The sequence below is a fragment of the Trachurus trachurus genome (assembly GCF_905171665.1).
Source record: "Trachurus trachurus genome assembly, chromosome: 2".
NCBI lineage: Eukaryota > Metazoa > Chordata > Actinopteri > Carangiformes > Carangidae > Trachurus > Trachurus trachurus.
Window position 1 is genome coordinate 9,928,699 of NC_139914.1, and position 23,122 is coordinate 9,951,820.

Below are 23,122 nucleotides of genomic sequence, written 5' to 3' on the forward strand. Positions count from 1 at the left end.
ACGTGCATTGATTTCTTCACTTTGAGTTCCGGTAGAGTGGAGCTACTTTCAATACAAATGAAATGATTGTGACTTTATGGAGCTACAGAGCCACGTTTGGTAAAATTAAAAGGGTCATCATCCATCAAGTGATGAATTATGTCCACTGGTGCAGCAACAACCGCTTTAATGCACTTTTGAAAACAATGGGGGGGGCTGTGACCTCTGAAGATGCTGAAGGGAAAGTCCAACCAGCTTCCAGGTTTGAAAAGCCGTGCACAAACACAACATCATTACTTTTGCAGAGCCTGCTTCTCGGATTGTTGCTTATTTACGCATTAATATTCAGCGCCAGAGAGAATTGCTCGAAAAAATTGTAACAAGCTTTCCTGCTGCTCCAAAATCTTACTAATTAACTTGTCATCTTGTAGGTTTAAACCGAAACGCAAATGCAACAAGCTGTATCTTGCATGCTGTATCTGTTTCCTGACGTGCAGCAGCTGGCACAGTGATTCTGAGTCTTGTTGTCACCGTCGTGTTGCGGGATCTCAGCACTTCTTCTGAAAAAGGAAAAAAGTCCCCACGAAAAGTGTCGACTCTGCGGAGCAACGGCGGTATTTTCAGGAATGGAATTTCATTTTATCTGTGATAATAAGAGCCTTTTAAAAGTCATATCTTGTATAAGGCTCGGCGGTGTTGAAGCTCAGGGACCTCGTGGCCCTGCTGACACCAACAAGGTGACATTCCGGCCGCCTTGGTTTAAGGCCCAGCCTCTGAAGCGCTTCCCGACCAGATGATGTCAAAATCAATATGGCAATGTCATCAGGCCTGCTCCAGGAGTAATGATGGGTTCCTCAACCACATGCACGCGCTTAAACACGCCTACATCGCTCCACCCCCGCTTCTTCATCATATCATCAGGCCCATCAGCAGGCTTAATGGGGAAGGGATCGATACGTCGCAAGGGGTCGAGGTGAACGCACCGGGCGGCTCGTGACACTCGTACTAATGGCGCCGACGCCACTCCACTGTCAAACTAGCTGTCCCCCGAACGAGCCGGCCATTGTCCTTATCATCACCGTGTCCACCTTTCGCCTAAGCCACTCACTCTCTCCGCGGGTGACCAGCGTCGTTGGATGATCGCGAGGCCGAAGGTCAATCCCTCTTGATACTACTTGGTCTTTAGTTAAGTGTGGGGGGGGGGAAATCATCCAAATGAGATCTGGGTAGATTACTGTAGAGTCGGCGGCTTCTTGGTTTCGGTGGCCCCTCCGGGTTTTTTTTGCTTGTTGGCTGGAGAGCAGGTTTATGTTTAGTCTGTCCCCCCTCGCCCTAACCCCTCATTACAGCCAGTTTATCATGCCAGGAAGAGAGTGGCAAAAACAAATTAGTCCACGGGAGAGGAAAATAGCCGGGGATATCGATTTCGCCTTTTCATGCCAGAGTGGAGCACAGAAAATATTGGGCTATAAAAGGGAAACAAGGATATAAAGCCATTACGGTGCGCACTTAATTGATCCCACTTCCCATAACAAATTAATTGAGCGGAAAATGGCAGATGGCTTTGATGAATGTCATAAAAAAGGCTTGTCAGCAAGCCCAGTGTGTGCGACCCCCTTGCTCACTGGCTGTATCACATGAAGGAGCTGCTCAGGAAGGAGGCTCGCAGGAGTGCTGTGTTTGTTTCTTCCAGTATTTACATCCCAGTGATCCTGATGTTAATCATGTTGACTTATTGACATCGTTGCTAATTGTGCGCCGCTTCTCGGTGGATTTTCTTTTTTTTTTTCTCCTTCTTTTCTTTTCTCATTGTCTGGTTTCTCTTCCTCTGCAGTGGGGTGCACGCGGGACAGGTGTGTGTTTGGAGTGTGTGTCAGTGCATGTTTGTATACTGACAGGCTGCTGCTCCAGTAGCAGAACAAATGCTAATTTAATCAATTGGCTATAAATCCTACTGGCCGCTGACTCATGTGTCTTCTGCCCTGGGGACTCCAACAAAAACCCTGCCAGTGCAGTTTGTTCAGCATACACACGGTCACTCGTGCCCACACACACACACATACAAACATCCATCTTCCATGCTCATCTTTTCCTGCTTCCATCACTGCTGCATCAGGATTATTGTGCTGAAAACCATCCCAATACAAACACACATGCAGATGTTGACACGCTGGGATAATTGCTATTTTTTTTTCCTTCAGCTAAAATTGTTCAGCTGTGCAGACGGCTCAGAGGCTGCAATTGATCCAACACACACACACACACACACACACACACACACACACACACACACACACACACACACACACACACACACACACACACACAACAGACATCCATCTCACGTTAACTTTCCTGCTACCCATCTTAACTAGAGAATTATTTATTGAGTGCATATTCCCCCTCACTTTTACCCTCTCTCCTCCAAACACACACACACACACACACACACACACATGATGCTGACACACCTGCAGTTTCATGACATCCAAATGTGCCGAAGCTGCTGAGACAGCGTATTCAAGAGGGGGGGGGGGCTGTGAGACTGGTTGGGGGGCTCAGTGGGGCGATAGAGTGACAGAAAAACAGGGATGCAGAAAGGGCAGAGTGACAGAGAGAGAGAAAAAACGCCTGGAAGAGCAACAGAGCGATGAAGAAAAGTCAGAAAAAAGATAGAAAAAAGTGTGACAAGAGAGAGAGAGAGGGAGTGGGAAGGAGAGGCGCTGCTGTCTCGGAGCAGCATGGCTGGCTCGTACCCACAGGCTCTGTTCAGAATTCTGCAGGGCCTCTGTGGCCCCCGTGTTCCCCATCAATCTCAGCCTGCTCTGGCAGCCGCCAGCGGCTGCATCTTAATCTGCTGGGGCTGGACGTGAGGACGGACAGGTCGCCTGGGCCGTGCAGTAAATAACCCTTCTCCTGACTGTCCCCTCCTATTCCCTTATGCATACGCAGGCAGAGAAACACACACACACTTACACACACATTCTGGCTGCTCTTTCTCTACAAAAATATTGCTGCATATTTTGACAAGCTCTCTGTTAAGATTTAAGCATTAAAATGCGCTTGATGATTAGAAAGTTTCAACTGTCGAGAGGGTAAAAAGTTTAAAGTCAAACAGTTCCTCTCATGTTAAGTTATAAACACACAGCAGAAAATGTAATATTTTCTAACATCAAGTCCTAAGATTTCTGCAAATATGACATGAGGAAAAAAACAGCATTTTGCACTGGAAACAAATGCTATTATGTGAGAAATTAATCTTGGTCTACTTTTGAAGAGAACACGACTTGAAGGCTCAATATTAAACACTATCACTTGTATAATTGATGTCAAGCTCATCTCAACATCACAAGATCTGCAGAGTGAAAATGAACAGCGCTGTATAAACAATGTCTACATGCTCCAGCGGCCCTGAGATACATTCCAAGAAAACATTTTTTTGAATATTCCACTCATATATGAGATGAGGGAAACCAAGAAATCCCATTAGCTTCTGTAGCGTAGCTCTGAGCAGCTCACAGCTCTGCTCCGCCGTTCTTAAAACAGCTTGCACCGACAATTAAAGGTAACAAACCTACTCCTAACACTATAGGGATTATGGCAATGGGCCAATTTGCCAAAATGTTGAACTATCCCTTTACTGCAGAGCTTTTTAATCAAGGTAAAAATGTAGCATAGCCATGGGAAAAATCCTGCTTAGTTCCTCTTTAAAATAAATATAATATCTGTGACATGTGACCCCAGTGGTGCCTGACTCTCATTTTTTGGGGTGTGGTTTATAAAGGCAACTCGCACATCTGCTCGCTTTCCTGTGCCTCTGTCTCACATTTACACATACACACACAGACACACACAAAGCCAGCATCATCCTTACAAGCGGTGGCGGTGACAGCTGCAAAGATCTGACACAAAAGATGCACTATCTGAGAAACACGGAGGAGGCAAGGTAAGAGAGACTCCGAGGATTAGAGGGCGGCTATCTCTCTCGCCCAGGGCCCTCTGAAATCCAGGAGGCAGCCGGCACGAGTCGCTGGGCTCAGAAGCTATAAGGCCACTCCGCCCACCGCCCCCTGTGCCTCCGCTCGGTGAGGATCAGTTGAATTTACAACCCGGCGCAGCCCTCGCTCCTCTAAACCCCACCCCTCCTCCCTGCTCCTGCCATATAAGACCTTGAGGGGTCAGAGGTCAACGTATCCTCCCCGCCCGCCGAGCGCGCTTGCTCCGATGGCTCCGGGGCAAGAGCGCGCTGTGTTCCCACTGGGATGCCGGTAGCCATGGCAACCTTTGAACTCGGCAGCAAGAGGAGGTGAGGGATGAGAGCCGGGGTTTGTAAGGTAATGGTGATCTGCCTGTGTGAATGACAGCTTCCCATGCTCTTTGTATAAATCTTTCTCAAGTCAAGACACAGGCTCAATTAGAATCATATTCAAGTTGCAAAAAAAACACACACCATATGCACTCACAAGTCAAGCCTAGACGGAGATGCACACACACACACATTCTGCATAGACACACACAAACACATGCTTGCCTTCTCTGTTTGACAGATGACCTTACGCTCTGAGTCACTGAGCCGCGGTGTCTGCCTCTGTTGGGAGTAATAGTGTCCAGAATGACATGTTATGACGGGATCTAGCACTGCGGCAAGTCCACACACACACACACAAACACACACACACACAGCACATAGCCCATCATCTGTGCGTGTATGTGTGTGCGTGCATGTCTGTCTTGCCCTCCTACCGAATCACTAAAAGAAAAAACACAACAGGGGGGATTGAGTGTCGATTTTCAGCTGAGAAGCTGAAAAAGATCAAAAGCTAGAATATGAAAAATGCACTTCTGTATTTTAAGTGCCTGGATGTTTTTTTTTTTATATATAGAAATATATTTTTTGAATCAAATATTTTAAGATACATGAAAATGATACAAGATTCCAGTCTGATATCACTTCAGAACAACTTCTAGAGGTATTTTAACATGATTTTCTTCACTGTGCAAAATCAAACAGTGTTCAATGAAAATGTTCTGCTCATCGGGGCAGAACCTCCACGTCAATCACATCATTCTTACAGGGTGAGGACCTCGTGTTTCACCTCAGGCATGAATACCCAAACAAGCAGCTATCTCTCCCTCCGCAGGACCTTAAATCGAGGACGGAGCATCTGGTATCGGGCCCGCTATAGCTCTGGTTTATTCACGGGGATGAGATGGCAGGAGCTGGAAATCAAATTGCTTCGACAAACACGGCGTGGTGGTGGAAAGAGCTCGTCTAGCTGTGTGAAGCCAAACACGCGGCGATAAAGGAACACCGGAGACCGGCTTCAACACTCACGGCAATCAAAGAAGAAAATTACAGATGCTGCAGTGGCATAAAAAAAACTGAACAGAGTGCAACAAGGTGGTGCTTAAAATGAAAAACTGAAATTGGAAACCTTCAGTGCCATGTTTGTAGTATCAGTACGGCTTTACTGAATGTGATGTTATTTGTATTTGTTAGCTGTCTCCGATATTTGTCGGAAAGGAAGCCCAGTGGTCACATCAAGCAATATGAGGATTGAAAAGTATGAAATATACAAGGATGCGCCCTGTAGGATCACAGCTTCACCTGTAAAACTGAGGTTTATTTCTTTTTTTTGGTGTCTTTCTACCTACTCGTATAAAACTTCCTGCAAAGTTTGAAGAAAAATCTGAAGGCAAATGTTTTGAGGGCTTCTAATGAGAAAATGCACCTATCTACTGTTTTATTCCTCCAGACACAGACTCTGATGCCTCAGAACAGGATTTCAGCTTTTTCATCACTGCACTGAACCAAAAGGAACTGTTTCTTCTTTCATGGTGCCTGAATGAATGTAGTCAAAACTATTGATTTCTGTAATGACACGATCAAAGAGACTGGATTTAATGTGAATTCCCATCACAGCTGATGGCTAGTGCATTGAAATATGCGGCATGCTGTCCTGGCACTTGCATATGAGTACTGTATTAAGATTACACTTGAAAAAAAAATCAGTGACCTTAAAGACAGAGAGAATCAGCAGGGAGGAGGGGAAGGTGGTCAAACAAATCCTTGCAGGAAGGGAAAAGATAGAGAAGGAGGGAGGAGCTGACACCTTGACGGATTGATTGAAATCGCCCAATACACGGTGTTGCCTGCAGCCCGGATTAGCACGAGGTCTGGGTCAGCACAATCTGTGTGTTAGATAACATTCCTGCCTTGCAGCTGCGGCTTGATACTGCGACGCGACGGCAAAAAAAAAAAAAAATTTCACTGGATATCTCTGAAACTAACATCTTCAGATTTGAGAACCTGGCTTCTATGTGTGTGCACGATAGAGAGAGAGACAGAGAGAGAGGGAGGGAGGGAGACAGACTGACTGTGGGGCCCTGTATCCATGGCAACCCCAGCCAGGTGCATTGGTTCATATGCGATTCAGGTAATTCAACCTACGATGAAAAGCATGCATATAAGGTCAGTGGTATTCAAATTCACTGCATGTTCTGCCCCCTCCCCTCCACCCCTCTGTATTCATATTCACTCTCCTTCTCTCTGGATGGCGCCACATGGCCTTCTGCATGACCACGCGAGCAGATATCCCCCACAATGCCCTGCTTGACTGGCAGGTATGATATTTCCACTCGGGTTGATTGAGGACTACGTTTAAAAAGGCGACGACAAACTTGACAGAATATATCAGGCATGTTATTAATGCACTCAATATTGCGGCGCCACGCGGATAAGACATGCCTGACACCGAGGTGTGCTTGTTACATACACCGCCTCAGGCTGTGATTTGGATAGGGTCATGATTTTTCATACAGCTGTGTCAATTAAAACACACACACAGACACCTATCCCCCCCCCCAAAAAAAAGAGGAAAACAGGATAAATAAAGTCAGGAGACAGGGGGAAAAAAAGGGAGACACAAAAAATTGGGGAAATAGAAAGTGTCATAGGGTTTGCTGTCGATGGGGTTTTGGAGGCTTGTGTTAAGCCAGGGGCTTTGACAGCTGGGTTTAGGGAGAGAGGAAAGGGCTATGGATTGGAGTCAGGTCTTTCCTTCATATTCTGAAGATTAAACTGCTATCCTCCTCCTCCTACACCGTTTTGGACGTCTGTGGCATCGTTTCTCTCTGCTGTGCCTGTTTGTGGGTGTTTCAGCAGTGATTTGCAGACAGGGTTTTGCTGCCGTGGTGGTGGTGGTGGTGGTGGTGGTGGTGGGCTTCGCTGCAGAGCGCTCTGCAATCAGACATTCTGCACAAGAACTCGCCGGCATTAGCTGGCTTTAATCACTGTGGCGTGCACACTGACCAAGGTGCTGTACACTCGGAAAAAAACAGGATTTTGAGAAAATACAAGAAGGGAACAATGCAGACGGTCTAAAGACAGTCTGACTGAATTTGGGGGTTATGTGTTTTCAACATAATATTTCAGTGACAAAAAGAAATCGGGAAAATTAATTGACCTATAATAATAATTTTAATAAGAAAAGAAAAAAGAAAACACTGTAAACATGCTGGTTATTTAGTCTATTGCAATAATGAAAAGCATATTATTGTGCACAAGCCTGATATTAATATGCCTGGGGAATAGGAACAATAAGCACATAACTTTTTCCCTCCAGTATATTTGGTTTATTTATGTGCAAAACAATGAGAAACTGACAAAATATGAACAGCAGACATACAAATTGTAGACTAATTTTCACAGAAAGACTAAATAATCGGAACGTGCACAGCTTGCTAAGCGAAGCATTCAATGACAACTGATGAAATCTCTCCTCTCATGTAGGGAGGCAGGCTAATTATGGCAAGGCTACCCTAGCTAGTGATCATTATTAAGGGAAATCAATGAATCAAGTCATTGACATGGACTGAGGAGCAAATACAAAGGCTGCTCCGTGACAAATATTTATTATATCGCTATTAGGGTTTCAGAGGAAGAATAGGTGGAGGCACAGTTCATTATTGGTGCTTCACTTTGAATAGAGAAGGACAAAATAGGACTTTTGTTGCAGGCTACTATTCAGCCAGATTTTATAGTAAAGGACACGAGATTGGTTGGGTCAGCAGTGAATATGTTTGCCTCGCTGGTGCAGTCAATCACTCAATAGGTGAAGATGGGTATGTTTGACGTCTGTGTGTGTATACGCGCGTGTATTAAGAGGCCTCTGAAATGACCTCGCACATAGAGATGATGGTCATAAATTGGTCTGAAGTCTCATTTTCCCTGCAGGATTTTGACCAGCTGCCACAGCTTGAACCCATTTCACTCCTACTGCACCAGTCCGCACACGCTGAGTGACAGAGTTAATGAGCACATTTTTATGGCTATGGAGTCAACAACCAAGGAGAGGAAAATGTTATGTGAATCACGAGGACTATGAATAGTACACAACATGTAATAAGCAGCCAGAGCCCAGGCTGAAATCACAATCTGGTTCACCAGTAGATAGCCAGTACCACAGTTCTTACATCTAATCAAATTCACAGGCAACTGATCATATCAAGCAGGAATAAAAGAAACATGTGCCTGCACAAACCATGGTGGGACAGTGTCAGTGCTGACTGTCACAGTGGGAAGAAGTAAAGAAGGATTTTGCTGCCACCATGTGGACAACATAAGCCATGCAGCCCATTCAATTCAATGATAATCTCAGCAATGTGCATGATTTCTACTGAAAGAGTCAATGGATTACGAGGCAAAACTATGATCTGATGTAGAATAAATAGAGTAAAATTAATTTAAATTTTAGTTATAAATAATAATAATAGATAGATAGATAGATAGATAGATAGATAGATAGATAGATAGATAGATAGATAGATAGATAGATAGATAGATAGATAGATAGATAGATAGATATTTTTTGATTACATAACTCGGCGCATGCTCAGGTAAATTTTAAAGCATCACGCATTCTTTCTCGGCTGCGTTCGTGGTCTTACCTCGTCTCCTCGCCAGGCTTCGTCACTTTCCGGCCCTCTCCGTCACCGCTCGGCTCCTGTCGATAGAGCTGATTTTCTCTGTCGTCGTCTCCCTCGTCCTCCTCTCAGTGTTGTTGTTCTCGGTGACGCGACGGAGGTGTAGCCTGACGCGGTCTCTTACGTGTCGGTCTGAATAAAAGTGGAGCTCCGTAGACCCGGGAGTGACGAAGCGAGTCTGTGTTGGTAAGAGGATACGCATCCGATGTTTGCTAAACAGATAGATGGCTGCCCAGAGAAGTTATTTGCGCCTAATATCCGCACAAAGCCAACAAAGAGATCATGGCGGCGGTGTTGCAGAGGCTCACAAAATGAGTCAGTCTCTGCAAGGCTCGCTGGCTCTCAACACAGCTGAGACATAGGTATTAATTTGGGAGGGGGCTTGAATCTTTTTTTTCCTTCTTTTAATTAACAATCTCGATTAAAGTTAAAGAGGCAATCAGCCACGTGCATTTAATGTGTGTTAACATTGTGTTGAACTGTAATTGAGGCAACAAACTCGCTAGTGAAAGTGGGGTGCCCTAGTTTCAAACAAACTGGCATACAATGCATGCAGACGTTTCCCTCCATAAAGGCTCACCGTTAGCATCCCACCGTTGTTAGCGGTGGCTAATGCTACATTAGCATGGGCACACAGTTGAAACCTTAAAAACACAGCACCAGTTGGTGATACGAGCTGTTAAACATTGTTATATAAAACTGGTGGTCTTAAATACAGTTTTAATAAATGCCGTTGCTAGTTGTGCTAATATTTAGAATAGCGCTATTAGCTTGTTAGCATGCTACATGCTAACTTCAAGTTGGTAATAGTCAGAAATACTATGGAGTTAGCTTTAGCATTTGGCTTTTAAAAATCACCTAACAAGTTATTTTGTGTTTGTGCATCAACGTCATACTGTTTGGACTTTTGTTTTGCATCTTGTACATGCTTTAAGATATTTGTTTAAAAATAATCCCGCTTGATTCTACAACGACACTCGTTTACGCTTCTGTATTTGGACTGTATGCTAGCATGTTAGGCTAAGCCACACCCTCCTTTCACGACATCAACAAGCTGTAAAGTTGTGGATAGGATAATTACCGGTGTCGACTGTGTAGATCAGACCACTTTCTCACAGTTCCCGCCAACCGCTCCTGTTTTAAACGTGATAATAAGAGACGTCTTACTTTTTGCAGATTTTAAATGACCATGGAGGCTGGTGACACACAGCAAAGTGGTGAAACGGTTGTCTCAGAGTCTGAGGCCCAGCAGATCACCCTGGCCCAGGTACACATCACTTTACCCTCACTTTAAATGTACATGTTACAACACATGTTGCATTATTACTACATGAAAACTGCAGAACCAAAGAACAGTGGATCTGCTCAGAACTCTTTGTAACTTTTCAGATCTCAGTGTAAGAGGTGTATGAATGTGGTTGCAGGCGACCATAGCTGCGGGCCAGGTGACGTCCAGTAGTCCCACAGTCACCCTCGTGCAGTTACCCAACGGTCAGACAGTCCAAGTGCACGGAGTGATCCAAGCTGCACAGCCCTCTGTCATCCAGTCCCCACAAGTCCAGACAGTACAGGTGAGAGGAAGAAGAAATGCTTCCTAGTTTACTATTGTTTAATGGAAGCAGATGATATCATACATTAACTTAAGACTGATTTTGTTTTTTAAATATATTAAATTGTTTCTTACATGTAAATTGTCAAGGTACTGATGCATCTTAGTTATTTTTGTTGCCAGCTCTTTGTTTCTTTGCAATCACAGTGTCGTGTTTTTTGTAAACTTGCAGATCTCGACTGTCGCTGAGAGCGAGGACTCTCAGGAGTCTGTTGACAGCGTGACTGATTCTCAGAAGAGGAGAGAGATCCTATCCAGGCGACCCTCTTACAGGTCTGTGTGGCGTCTTATCAGCAAAGATGTAAATCAGCTTTATGTTTGGATGAGAATGACTGACGCTTCCTTCCACTTGTATAAACTATTGTTCTTGAGAAACTATTGTTGTTCCAGCTGTTTCCATGGTGAAAGCCAAGTTTTCTTTTTTTTTATAAGAAGAGCGTTTGCTGAGATGTTTCCACAACTGTTCCCCTTTGTAGGAAGATTCTGAACGACTTGTCATCAGATGCTCCAGCGGTGGCTCGGATTGAGGAAGAGAAATCAGAGGATGACTCAGCCCCTGCTATCACCACAGTAACCATGCCCACTCCCATCTATCAGACCAGCAGTGGCCAGTACAGTGAGTGCTTTGATTGTGATACTGGGAATGTGAAGGATTTCCTGTGGCATCATCTTACCTTTACCAATATGATGTATTTTGGGGCAAGGTTGATTTAATTGACAAAATCTGCATCATCAGATATGACCAAATCGTAATTTCTTATTTTTATTTATCTTATTTGTTTATTGGATATGGCGAGCATATGCAGTAAATTTTAACACATGTCGATGTCCCTCTGTAGTTGCCATTACCCAGGGTGGGGCCATCCAGCTGGCCAATAACGGCACAGATGGAGTACAGGGCCTGCAGACACTGACCATGGCCAACGCTGCTGCGGCCCAGCCTGGTGCCACGATCCTGCAGTACGCTCAGACCAGCGACGGGCAGCAAATCCTGGTGCCCAGCAACCAAGTGGTTGTACAAGGTTGGAGAATTATTAAAGACGATGATAATCATGAGTAAATAAATACTTTTATTATTAGTATTGTAACAAAAATAACTCCCTCTTTCTCTGTCAGCTGCCTCTGGGGATGTCCAAGCGTATCAGATCCGCACAGCCCCCACCAGCACCATCACTCCAGGCGTCGTCATGGCTACTTCGCCTGCACTGGGCTCAGGAGGAGGCACAGAGGAGGTCACACGTAAAAGGGAGGTCCGGCTTATGAAAAACAGGTGAGGTCCCTTGTGGTGTGTCTGATTCCTGTAGCACCGATACCAGTTAATATTAATCAATCCTTAAAGGGATAGTTCAACATCTTGGCAAACTGGCCCATTGCCATAATCCCTATAATTTTAGGAGTAGGTTTGTTACCTTTAATTGTCAGTGCAGGCTATTTTTAGAATGGCTTAGCTCGCGGCTCTGCTCCGCCGTTCTAAAAAATAGCTTGCACCGACAATTAAAGGTAACGAACCTACTGCTAAGACTATAGGGATATGGCAACGGGCCAATTTGCCAAAATGTTGAACTATCCCTTCAAAATAAACAATGGAATTCGGGGGCGTGTGTGACACTGTGGTGGTGTTTAGGTCCAAATTATTCTCACTGACATCATTTTATTTTAACACCTGGTTTTTCATGTCACACAGAGAGGCAGCCCGTGAATGTCGCAGGAAGAAGAAGGAGTACGTCAAATGTTTGGAGAACCGCGTGGCCGTGCTGGAAAACCAGAACAAAACCCTCATTGAGGAACTCAAAGCCCTGAAAGACTTGTACTGCCACAAATCCGAGTAGAAATGTCTGGAAACGTCTGCCAGGGGCTCGGCATGGTGGCCGCCTGTCCCCTTGTACAGAGACTCAGCACAGAGCCATGCATCTGGATTCTACTCCCCCCCTCCCCTTTTTCTACTCTGCTTTCTTTTTAAAGACTGCTGAAAATCTGTAAAGTGACTCTCCAGGAATAGAATAAAAACACTCCCCCTCCCACTTCACCGATTTTACATCCAAATTCTGTTCCCATCAAGTTTCCCATAAAATGGTGAGGCAGCGTGAAGAACGGATGTGGTGGAGTTTGCAACGATACAGGGTCCTTGTGGTGAAGTGGTAGAACAGACAATGAGGCTGTTTTTTTTTTTCGTTTTGCGCCACCAAAGGGAAGCATTCCAGTCACTGGTGCCTGGGACAAACTGGGCAACATCACCAGCAACGGGGAACTGCTCCGTTACCATCACCACTAACGACGGAACTTTTTACAGATTAATTTCCCTGAGACGCTCGGATCATCTTGAGAGGTTACCTTTGTGTGCAACGTTTGTTATCGTAACTGAGCTCTTGCATTAACATCTGTTACTTACTAATGCTTTGAACTATAGATGGGCTGTGTCATGGATATTTTATCTTTGAACTGTGTTTCGGTTAATGTACTAGATTATCTGCTCTGAAAATGCCATTTACTTTTTGTTAACTTTTATTTACCTTGCCTTGATACGACGTGAACAAAAAAAAAAAAAGATAACTGTTAAACCAGGTTGTAAAATGCGTTTATGGTAATTGCAGCTTTAAAAAATTGTGACGAGACTGATGAATTTGGAAACTATGGGCGTTAATAATTTTAAAACATAGTCTTTGTAAAAGCTTTATTTTGAGCTTTAAAGGCACAGCAACAAAGACCTCCAGAGAAAAGTCCCACAAATGGAACATTTGATTTGAAAACTCATCAAATGTTTTGGGCTCTGTGATGCTTATTCCCAATCCCATTACTGAGGTTCATTAGTTTGTTTTTGTCCTGTCTTGACAAAAACAACCCCAGAGTCAGAAAAACAGATTTGCGGTAGGAGTTCCTACTGAGGAATAATATGCCTCCAGTCATTTGAAAAAAAGTGAGACTGAAATCAACTGTTGCTCATGCACCAGAGTCTGAAATACAAACAAAGGAAGGTTAACCTGTAGTATTTGGGCTAAACCTGTTTGTGTTTTTAAACTTTTTTTATTTGGTTTCACCCATATTTTTGTATTTTGTCACTTCATTTTTTTTAAAGGTTTGTTTTATGAATTCCTGCAAAACCAAAAAACGACGAGCCTTACGTGTTATGCAATGGAATAATATCTGCATATTTATAAACAAATTTTGGAGACATGGCCCTTTATCTGGAATCAGGAATTGCCTGGTATGTGTCTGTGTTTTATTGTCTTTGAACATGTAATATCTCCACCGTTTTTTATCGGGAAAGCCCACATAAGGTCTGTACAGGTGAGGAGAGAAAACTATCCTGCAGTTCAGGGTTGGCAACTGCAAAGAATCTTGAGATACCAGGTCGCTTCTATGAAGTGGCGCCCATGGCTGTTCAGGCATCAGCAAGAGGCCGTCTCCAAATTCTGTTTACAAGATTACAAAGTGGCATGCGCACTTTCCTTGCATATACAATCCTAGTACATTTCACATGTTTTAACAGGAGAATCTTTTGCAGCACTAATAGGGCAAAGCCGGCTGCTGCAAGGTATGATGCCTCTAAGGTTTTACTTGGAAGTAAGACTAACCAGTAATTAATCACAAAGTGTCTGAGAGTTTTGTTGCTCATTAATTATTAAGGCATCATCACACGTTGATCATGATCAGGCGTCCTTAGTTAAACCTCACCAACCCGATTGCACCTATCACAAACCCTGCAAAAGGATTGCAAAGTGCGACCAAATCAGAAAACACAGTGAACAAAATGGATATTTTCATAATAATGGAATGTCATACTGTATTCTTTTTAGGTATTATGTATAGCCATGACATAGTATGCTTTTTTTATGTTGCTTTTCATGAATTTTGTATTCACAATTTATAAATGTCAGCACCAACTCGTATAATTCAGTGCATTATGTCAGAGCTATTCAAATATTACATTTTTGGCAGCTGGTAATAAATGTGTTTCTGGTAATCTTTGATGATGAGATGTTTTATTTAAAATCTTGTTCAAAATCAGTACAGTATTACAAAAAAAGAAGACAGACAAAGTAGTAAGAACACTCAGCTGTCACAAGTCCCTCCTGAGTGGCAGTTTCCAAGCTTTATATATATGGATGTCTCTTTGTTTCTCATAGTAGACCTCTTCCACTCCGAACTTCTGCTTGAGCATGCTCAAAAAGTTTGTATCTCGCTCGTAGCGGATCTTGCAGGAGAGTAACACCACCGTGGTGTCTGAACACAGATGCTCCATGGTCTGCAGCAGCTGTACAAACGTGTCCTCCAAGTACACGATGTCAGCTCCAAGCACCAGATCAAATGCCCCAGCTGGGTACAGTTCAAGGCCTTCGCCCCAGGTCAGCTCAGACACAGTCACTGATCCCTGAGAATCTGGGGGCAGGTTGGCCTTCACATTAGCAGAGAGGAAGTCCAGGGCAGGCTCTCTGTCAGTGATGGTGACTTTGGCACCTAGGCGAGAGGAAAATAACAGGAAATATTCTTTTTTAAATGCACATTTAACACCTTAAAGGGATAGTAGCATTTTTTTTAAAGTGGGGTTGTATGATCTACAAATAGCCCCTAAGTACTTTAATTGCAGTAGAAGACTCTCTGCACTCCTCCCGTTAGCAACGCCAGCCCATAACCCTGCCCAGAGATTTACAACATACATTGTTGTGAATGGACCCAAAGAAACAGCCTATTTTTGCGGCCTAAAAGAGGTTTTACGTGAAAAAAAATACACAGTTCCATTGTTAGCTATAATATAATTTTTTCCAGCCCTTCAAAGTGCAGGAAAAACGCAGTTTTTATTTGGACCTAGTACTTAGGGGCTATTTGTAGATCATACAACCCCACTTTTAAAAAATGCTACTATCCCTTTAAAATGCATTTTCCAATTGGCTTTATGCACAGCTGCACTACCTGAACTTCAGCCAGCTCCTTTGTTTCCTGTCTTACATTATTGGACACACTGATTAATCCAGGTGTGTCTGACCATTGTTGTGAGGTCAGACACACCTGGATTAATCAGTTTGATGGTATAAAATGCAATGAATGGTTGATACTCACCCAGCAGGGCTGCTACAATCCCAACCAGTCCAGTTCCAGCCCCGAGTTCTATTGCCACCTTCCCCTTTAACTCCACCTGCCCCAGCTCCAGGTACATGCACATGACCACAGCCTGGAAAACATACATAATATGCATTTAATTCAATACGTAGTAATGAATGGTGAACAGTAATAAAGTGGATCACTTACTGCATCCCACACAACTGCTGCTACCCCGAGCTTTTTCCAGTCCTGGGAAAGACGGATGTCGTGGTTGGCAAAATGAAACTGTGCTGATGAGTTGTGAAGTTTGGAAAGCACAGGTAAGGGATTCTCTTCATACGGAACGAGAGCCATGCCGTGAAATAAACATACACATGCGCAGTTGAGTTCTTCTTTTTCTTGTTCTTCTAATTCATTCCTGAGAAGGCTGGCTGCACACTGAAAAGTGTAATGCTGCCCTCTAGAGGCAAGGGGTGGCTGTGCATCCCATATTAAACATGCTAATAGTCCCTTCCAATATAGCTACATAAAATATAGATATCAAACTTGTTTTCTACTTAATCATTTTAGAATCAACTCATATTATATTTTATGAAATGTTTCCAATCCTACTCATCAGTGAACAATTCGAACCAATCATGCAACGCCTCTGCTAAAAGCGACCAATCACAGAGCCTGGTTTTGTGGCGGGGGGCGTTTCTCAGCGGCTGTGATTTCAACCAAAGGGGGCGGGGCTGCGGATGAATCCCAGTGGATCTGTGAAGTTAGCATAAGTTAGCTATGAGCCGAAGCGACGTGATTTCCGTTTTATTTGCGTTCCTGCGCTCAAAATAAAAGCGGTGGAATGAACTGACTTGGTGGACGTCGACAAGGACTTTTATATCGAAAGGTAACAACCGGAAGTTACCCCTGAACTAACGGTGTCGGTGGATTTGACATCCAAGACATGTCTCCTGCAAATGCGACGAGATGAAAGCTAACGTAGGCTACCTTTTTAAAACTACAGCTCCAGCTGCCTTTCCGCTTCCTTAATTATCTACAGCGTTTTCCCACGGTTAGTGTTTTACTCGGGCAGGGAAGTTTTTAACCGTGACAGAGACCTCAACGGCTGCGAAAATGGATTTATCCATGCTGCTGAAGGAGCCAGGAATGGATTGAGCTGCGGAAGCTAGCGTTAGCCCGGCTAGCCATGGAGGGAGATAGAGGAGCTTGTGACTTTGTAACGTTGGTTCCGTAAAATGAGTCGATATAAGTCACTCGCCGTCCGAATCTATTCAGTGCACGCATGTAAATCTTATTAATGTGCGCCAGTGCTATGCTGCGCACACGTTACGAATATGTCAGCTGTCCTGCACATACCGCAGATACCCGGTTGGCTGTCATTGCATTGAGCCCATCCTACTCAGAAGCTCGTTTTTTTTCATTCCGCAGCCAAACACATAATAGGCTCGACTGGTCCCGATTACATTTAAACTCAAATCAGACCGTTTTGGATGTTCAATTTAAGCTTTTATGCGAAACCCGTCCCCTCCAATCGAGAGTTAAAACCTAGCTGTTTTCAGATCTCCATTGATTTTACATTTATCGGCTGCCACTTTAAAGATTTAGATTACACTTTGCGTAACTTGCAGACTCCCTGCTGCAGCCCAGACGGCGTTAAGTTAGACTAGTAGGTAATCCCTCCGCAGTTGTATGGGAAACGGTGCTGGCTGTAGCAGGACTGTTGTAGGTCAACGATGGGAGGTTCGGTGTCTTGCTGCATCTCTCCCCGAGAGAGTCCCAAGATCCACAGGAGAGAGGTGGAGCTGGAGGAGTGTCCCATCACCACCACAGAGGACGTGAGTGAAGATACTGGGACCTACCTGCAGCATATCAGCGACAGGGAGCTCCCGGACGGTGGGTTTACTTGTATATGTGTGGTTTTATTTTAAAAGTTAGTTGTTGCGTTGAATAGTACTGAATCATGCTTGCATCTTACAGAACTGGCCCAAGAGGCCAACCCATCTGACCACCCCAGAGCCAGCACACTCTTCCTGAACAAGTCCCAGACAGATGGTATTTTTATTTATTTCTCTGTTAAAGATGTCATTTGTTGATTTTGGTTTTTAAATCCATCCCTTGGTCCCACGGTCTAACACACCTCTTTTCTTCTGCATTTCAGTGCGTGAGAAGAGGAAAAGCAACTATTTGAACCATGTGAGTTACTGATCTATATGTGCTTATTATGATCTTTTTTTTTCTCATTGTTGGGTGCAACAAAGTTAATTGGCTCTTTTTCCTCAATTTTAACGCAACAGCATCTGGAATATTAACTGGCATTGCTCCAGTTATTTGGATTTTTCCAAATTCTTCCACTCATTCCCTCTCAAATGCATCTTTGCTTTCTGTTCCAGATGTCCCCAGGGCTCCTGACAAAAAAGTACAGTTCCTGCTCAACAATATTCATCGATGACAGCACAGTCAGCCAGCCCAACCTCAAGAGCACGATCAAATGGTGAGTGACTTCACCTCGGTCTTCTTAACACCTTGACAGCCATAGTTTGTATATGTAGCGTATCAGAGGCCATGTGATGAGGGAAGAGTTGAGGCATTTATCCTTAACTTTTGCGCGACTTCTCCGAACTGCAGACAAAATATCAAGACGCTCTTGAATGCTAGTTGCGACAGACTTGATCTTCTTCACCACAGTCGGTAAAACTGCAGAGACAGGAAGAAGACAGGAAGTACAAATGCACCATCGGACCTCCTGTTTGGTGTAAAAAACAGAATGAAATCCCACCCAGTGGTTCATTGTTTGTTTGTGTCGATTTCTCTCTGTTCCAGCGTTGCATTGGCCATATACTATCACATAAAGAACAGGTAGGAAAAGTTTTATCTGTTGTCATAGATACCACCTCTCAGGTGTTGTTCCACTGTTCTGCTTCTGTCATGTCTGTAGGTATTCGGTTAGCAATTGAAGTGATAATGAAATAGGTTTGGTTTATCAAACTGTAGCAGCAGAGTAGTTAGTTAGTAGATAGATAGATAGATAGATAGATAGATAGATAGATAGATAGATAGATAGATAGATAGATAGATAGATAGATAGATAGATAGAAAGAAAGAAAGTAAATGAAAGTAAGTAGTTAATTAGTAATTTGTCAGTAACATAGAAACTCCATATAAGAGCAGACTGGAGAGAAGATGGTTAAAGGGATACTTCACCCAAAATTGATAATTCACCAATTTTCTCCTCACCGTCATGCCAACAAAGGGTTGAGAGAAAATTGGTGAAGAATCCCTTTAATGATTTTTTTACTCTTACTTTTATATGGGATGAAAATGAAGTAATATGTAATGTTATCTTCTCCTGCAGAGATTCAAACCGAACCCTTGACATATTTGACGAGAAGAAGCACCCTCTTTCGGTAAATTGAGATGTTTGATCACAGTAATCTGCAGTGTTTATTCGCTCTGTGATGATGATGATGATGATGATGATGATGATGATGATGATGATGATGATGGTGGCCCCTCTGCCTGACAGCGAGAAAAGATCCCAGACGACTACTCTGTGGTAGACCCGGAACACAAACTCATCTACCGCTTCATAAGGACGCTCTTCAGCTCCGCACAGCTCACTGCTGAGTGTGCCATCGTCACTCTGGTAAGTTCACAACACCGGATTAACCACAACCTACTGTACTACGTGTGTTTGTGTGTGTGCACTGCCTGTGTAAGTGAATGATTGTGCTGCTGTGTTAGGTTTACCTTGAAAGGCTGCTGACTTATGCGGAGATGGACATCTGCCCTTGCAACTGGAAGCGCATCGTTCTCGGTGCCATCCTGCTGGCCTCCAAGGTCTGGGACGACCAGGCGGTGTGGAATGTGGACTACTGCCAGATCCTCAAAGATATCACCGTGGAGGACATGTGCGTGTGACCCACTTTATTGCGGGGTTTTTTTTTGGTAACACTTTACAATAAGGGTCCCTTAATTAACGTTAGTTAGTACATTATTAAGCATTAATTAACTGTTTACAGATATATTAACAATCATTATTATGTATTACTTAGGATTAGGAAACATATTAATTAATGTAGCCTATTAGTAAGCAGTTAATTAACGTTTACTACTCAAAGTTAGTTAATACATTTAAAAGTTGAATAATGTAATTAGTTATCATTATGTATGCATTACTCAGCATTAATTAACACATTAGTTTATATATTAATGCTTAATAATGTACTAACTAACGTTAATTAAGGGACCCTTATTGTAAAGTGTTACCTTTTTTTTTTTCTAAATAAAAATCCTGACCTCTCTGACCAACTATGCGTCACTTGATTTCATGCAGGAATGAGATGGAGCGTCACTTCCTGGAGCTGCTCCAGTTCAACATCAATGTCCCAGCCAGCGTCTACGCCAAGTATTACTTTGACCTGCGCTCGCTTGCTGACGACAACAACCTCAGCTTCCCGCTTGAGCCGCTCAGTAACAAGCGGGCCCAAAAACTGGAGGTGAGTAGATCCATCCCTGCAGATGAAAGCCTCCAATATCCATGTGTTGCACCCTGCTATTTCTCCTTATTCTATTGCTCTGGCTATCTAACACTCGTCTGTATATGGTGTTGTCTAGGCCATCTCCAGGCTGTGCGAGGACAAATACAAGGACCTCAGTAAATCTGCTATGAGGAGGTCTGTCAGCGCAGACAACCTGGTTGGCATCAAGAACTCCCAGGCTGTGCTCTCTTAAGTCTTGGATCTGGAATAACGGGTTTAGAGTGAAGCTACTGGACATGATGCCACGCTCAAGAAGGTTATCAAGAGACATTTCCATAATAGATTATGTTAATATCAGTAACTATGAAGTTCTATCACAAAATGTTGAATGTCGACTTTGCGAAGGAGCAAAAGAAAAAACAAAACAGAAGTTTACCATACAGTATCTCTAAAATATAATGAATTCAGTCTCTTATGTGTTCATGACAAAGAACTTCAGGTATCTGCCTTTAAAGCATGGTAACTTGGTGAAATATTTTGCAGACTGTCACGTTTTTATTTGAAATTGTGGACGTCTACCATTGGATGGATTTGGCACGAGAATGTTTCCTGATGCCGCACAAATCGAGGACACCATCTTTTCTTTCATCACTCTGTCTTTTGGGGAGTGTTTTCTCTGGCTTCGGCTCTCTTCTCTCCACCAGCTGTTCCCCCTCTCTCCTTCATGCGGATGGTGACAAACTTGTCTTGAGCTACCCTGTGGTGTAGTTCTGCACATGGACAAAGAGTAGACTTTGTTTTGCTTACTATGTAGGCCCCTATAGCTGTGAAATGTACAACACTTTATTTAATTCAAAAATAAATTCCAGTCGCTGTTTAAAGTTGAGGCTGCTTAGGTGGGAAACTGTGTGGTTGTTTTTTTTTGTGGGTTTGAAAGGTCTTTCTGACATCTGGTGATAGCTGGAAAAACAATGGCCATTGCAGTCACTCTTACTATGATATGACAGCAAGCTTCTTCTATAATACTGGTAAGACATTGCATATTTACCATGGCATTATACACTGAAGGTGAATTTTTAAAAACTAGTTCTGCTGTAATGTCTCTACTGACTTTATATTCAATTAAGGGTTAGGTTTCTGACTTAAGAAATCACCAGCTTATTCCTACATCACAGTGCAGGAATGATTATTGAATTTATCAGTATCCAGAAAATATTAATATTAATCCGTAGATCTCAATTCAAAGTTTCTAAAAATGTCCATTCCCTCTCATTTTCTGCAAAGTTTAAAATGGTAGAACTTAGTCAGTGCAGAAATACAAAATTTATTAGCAACACTGACAAAGAAACTGCATTTCCATGTGGATTTGTGGAATCAGATCAGTGCACCTCCAAAGAAAGTAATCAATAAAATTAGACCCTGGCACATGTGTAATCTGTTATTTTAACCCTTGATGGTACCATGTTGCCCTCTGACAACAAACCAATTTTTGCCTCCCCTCCACAATGCATCTCTTTGAATGGTGCAATACTTTAAAAAAGAGGGAAGAGCATAAGCCAATAACAATGCTTTAATTTGTCACATGACGTTCAGGAAGCCATATAAACCCTTTTTGCAGACTTTTTCAAATGAAACAGCTTTGCCATTTTGCTCCACAAAAAGGGTCTGAAAACATACTTCCCTGGCCCTTTTCCATCTTGGAAAAAAGAATATTGACACTAATAGGTTCGTAAAGTTTAATTTTTGATAGTTCCATGAAATTAGTGTGCTTAGTGTACATAATGGAAATTTGTTAAAAAGCACCTGTTGCCTTGAGGCAACAACGTATGTAGAACCCGATAATGTAATAACCCCAATAATGTAATAAAAAATTTCACTTGAGTGGATTGAAAATGTAATAAAACCTGATAATGTAATAACGTCCCAATAATGTAATAAAGTGCATTTCCCAATAATGTATGCATGTCCAACTTTGACCTGTTGGTGGCGCTCTGGAGCTTGTGTTGCTTACACAGAAATATAACCTTGAACACACCACTTGAAACCAAGTAATGGGTGATCTCCTGTTAAATTATTACATTATTGGAGTATTATTATATTATCAGGTCCCTTGAAATGGAAGGCTAACCTGATAATGTAATAACCTCCTGTTAATGTAATACTTTATTACATTATTGGTTAAGAGTGTATTACATTATTGGGAAATGCACTTTATTACATTATTGGGAAGTTATTACATTATCAGGTTTTATTACATTATCGGGTTCTACAACGTATCATTGTAGAAAATTGCATATGTATGCATATCCATAATGGAATTACCATGGCAGCTTGAGAATTTGGTAGTGTGTGTTTAGGTATGTTCCACAGCATACCATCCATTATAATTTTATTTTGATCTTTGCCATTTAACAAAGATAAATTTGATGTTGGTTGCAGTTAAGTAAACTTCAGGCCATAGTAGTGATCTTTGCCTGTCTTATTGCTTCTAATTTCAACACATTTTCCTCCATTTACAGAAGGAATCACCCTATGACCCTTTAAGGGAGAAGTAGAGGGCAGCAATCACACTTAAAGTATAACAAAGTGAAGATGAATTTGAATTAATTAGTGATGAAGATGACGAGCTACATGAATACTTGTCAGGAGAAAGTGAGATTGATTAGAAGGAGAGTGAGAAACAGGATGAGGGCAGTGAAGGTGGAAGTACAGAGACTGTTTTTTTAGTACAAAGGGTGTATTGTAAAATGCAATTCTAATTGATTATTCTGCGCTTAGACTAATTGAGACATTAATTTCATTGGGTCTATCCATCAGATGCACTGACACAGGCCTACATTATAAGCTGTACATCCATTCTTATCTGTGCTAATGGTTCAAAAGATGGCTAATCTTGTGATTCGGAAGAAAAATCAGCCAAGACGTCTCCAGTGGTTAGCGAAACACAGGTTTGTATGACTACACTTTGTGCACCCTACATAAAGTTGCATGCACATTTTCACCCGCTGCACGATGCTGTGTAACCTGGTCT

At 42.8% G+C, this 23,122-nt stretch overlaps 3 protein-coding genes across 3 annotated transcripts; 2 read left to right on the forward strand and 1 right to left on the reverse strand.

Moving 5' to 3' along the window:
• The first annotated feature begins 9,001 nt into the window (after positions 1-9,001).
• Positions 9,002-14,498, forward strand: LOC310999163 (cyclic AMP-responsive element-binding protein 1-like). Its single transcript, XM_083989487.1, has 8 exons — positions 9,002-9,150; positions 10,141-10,231; positions 10,389-10,535; positions 10,746-10,846; positions 11,050-11,189; positions 11,413-11,595; positions 11,690-11,843; positions 12,258-14,498. Exons 2-8 carry the CDS (start codon positions 10,148-10,150, stop codon positions 12,400-12,402), a joined length of 954 nt encoding a protein of 317 aa, XP_083845613.1. The 5' UTR covers positions 9,002-9,150; positions 10,141-10,147; the 3' UTR covers positions 12,403-14,498.
• Positions 14,499-14,625: 127 nt separating this feature from the next.
• mettl21a (methyltransferase 21A, HSPA lysine) lies at positions 14,626-15,978 on the reverse strand. The gene is made up of 3 exons (XM_083985195.1): positions 15,818-15,978; positions 15,629-15,740; positions 14,626-15,028 (listed from the first exon to the last, which is right to left on the reverse strand). Exons 1-3 carry the CDS (start codon positions 15,962-15,964, stop codon positions 14,631-14,633), a joined length of 657 nt encoding a protein of 218 aa, XP_083841321.1. The 5' UTR covers positions 15,965-15,978; the 3' UTR covers positions 14,626-14,630.
• Positions 15,979-16,438: 460 nt separating this feature from the next.
• On the forward strand, positions 16,439-20,954 carry LOC310999740 (cyclin-Y-like protein 1). Its single transcript, XM_083990295.1, has 10 exons — positions 16,439-17,506; positions 17,591-17,665; positions 17,772-17,806; positions 18,004-18,104; positions 18,434-18,469; positions 18,966-19,017; positions 19,137-19,256; positions 19,355-19,521; positions 19,947-20,109; positions 20,228-20,954. The coding sequence occupies exons 1-10, from the start codon at positions 17,347-17,349 to the stop codon at positions 20,342-20,344; spliced, it is 1,026 nt and encodes a 341-aa protein (XP_083846421.1). The 5' UTR covers positions 16,439-17,346; the 3' UTR covers positions 20,345-20,954.
• Positions 20,955-23,122: the final 2,168 nt, after the last annotated feature.

What these genes read in the sequence shown, in the direction of transcription:
- LOC310999163 (XM_083989487.1), top strand. Translation starts at nt 10,148, where the DNA reads ATGACCATGGAGGCTGGTGACACACAGCAAAGTGGTGAAACGGTTGTC. An exon ending in CACAAGTCCAGACAGTACAG is followed by an intron (nt 10,536 to 10,745) that starts GTGAGAGGAAGA and finishes GTAAACTTGCAG; the next exon opens with ATCTCGACTGTCGCTGAGAG. An exon ending in TCCAGGCGACCCTCTTACAG is followed by an intron (nt 10,847 to 11,049) that starts GTCTGTGTGGCG and finishes TCCCCTTTGTAG; the next exon opens with GAAGATTCTGAACGACTTGT.
- mettl21a (XM_083985195.1), bottom strand. Translation starts at nt 15,964, where the DNA reads ATGGCTCTCGTTCCGTATGAAGAGAATCCCTTACCTGTGCTTTCCAAA. An exon ending in CAGCAGTTGTGTGGGATGCA is followed by an intron (nt 15,741 to 15,817) that starts GTAAGTGATCCA and finishes TATGTTTTCCAG; the next exon opens with GCTGTGGTCATGTGCATGTA. An exon ending in GATTGTAGCAGCCCTGCTGG is followed by an intron (nt 15,029 to 15,628) that starts GTGAGTATCAAC and finishes CCTCTCGCCTAG; the next exon opens with GTGCCAAAGTCACCATCACT.
- LOC310999740 (XM_083990295.1), top strand. Translation starts at nt 17,347, where the DNA reads ATGGGAGGTTCGGTGTCTTGCTGCATCTCTCCCCGAGAGAGTCCCAAG. An exon ending in CTCAAGAGCACGATCAAATG is followed by an intron (nt 18,105 to 18,433) that starts GTGAGTGACTTC and finishes TCTCTGTTCCAG; the next exon opens with CGTTGCATTGGCCATATACT. An exon ending in TACTATCACATAAAGAACAG is followed by an intron (nt 18,470 to 18,965) that starts GTAGGAAAAGTT and finishes CTTCTCCTGCAG; the next exon opens with AGATTCAAACCGAACCCTTG.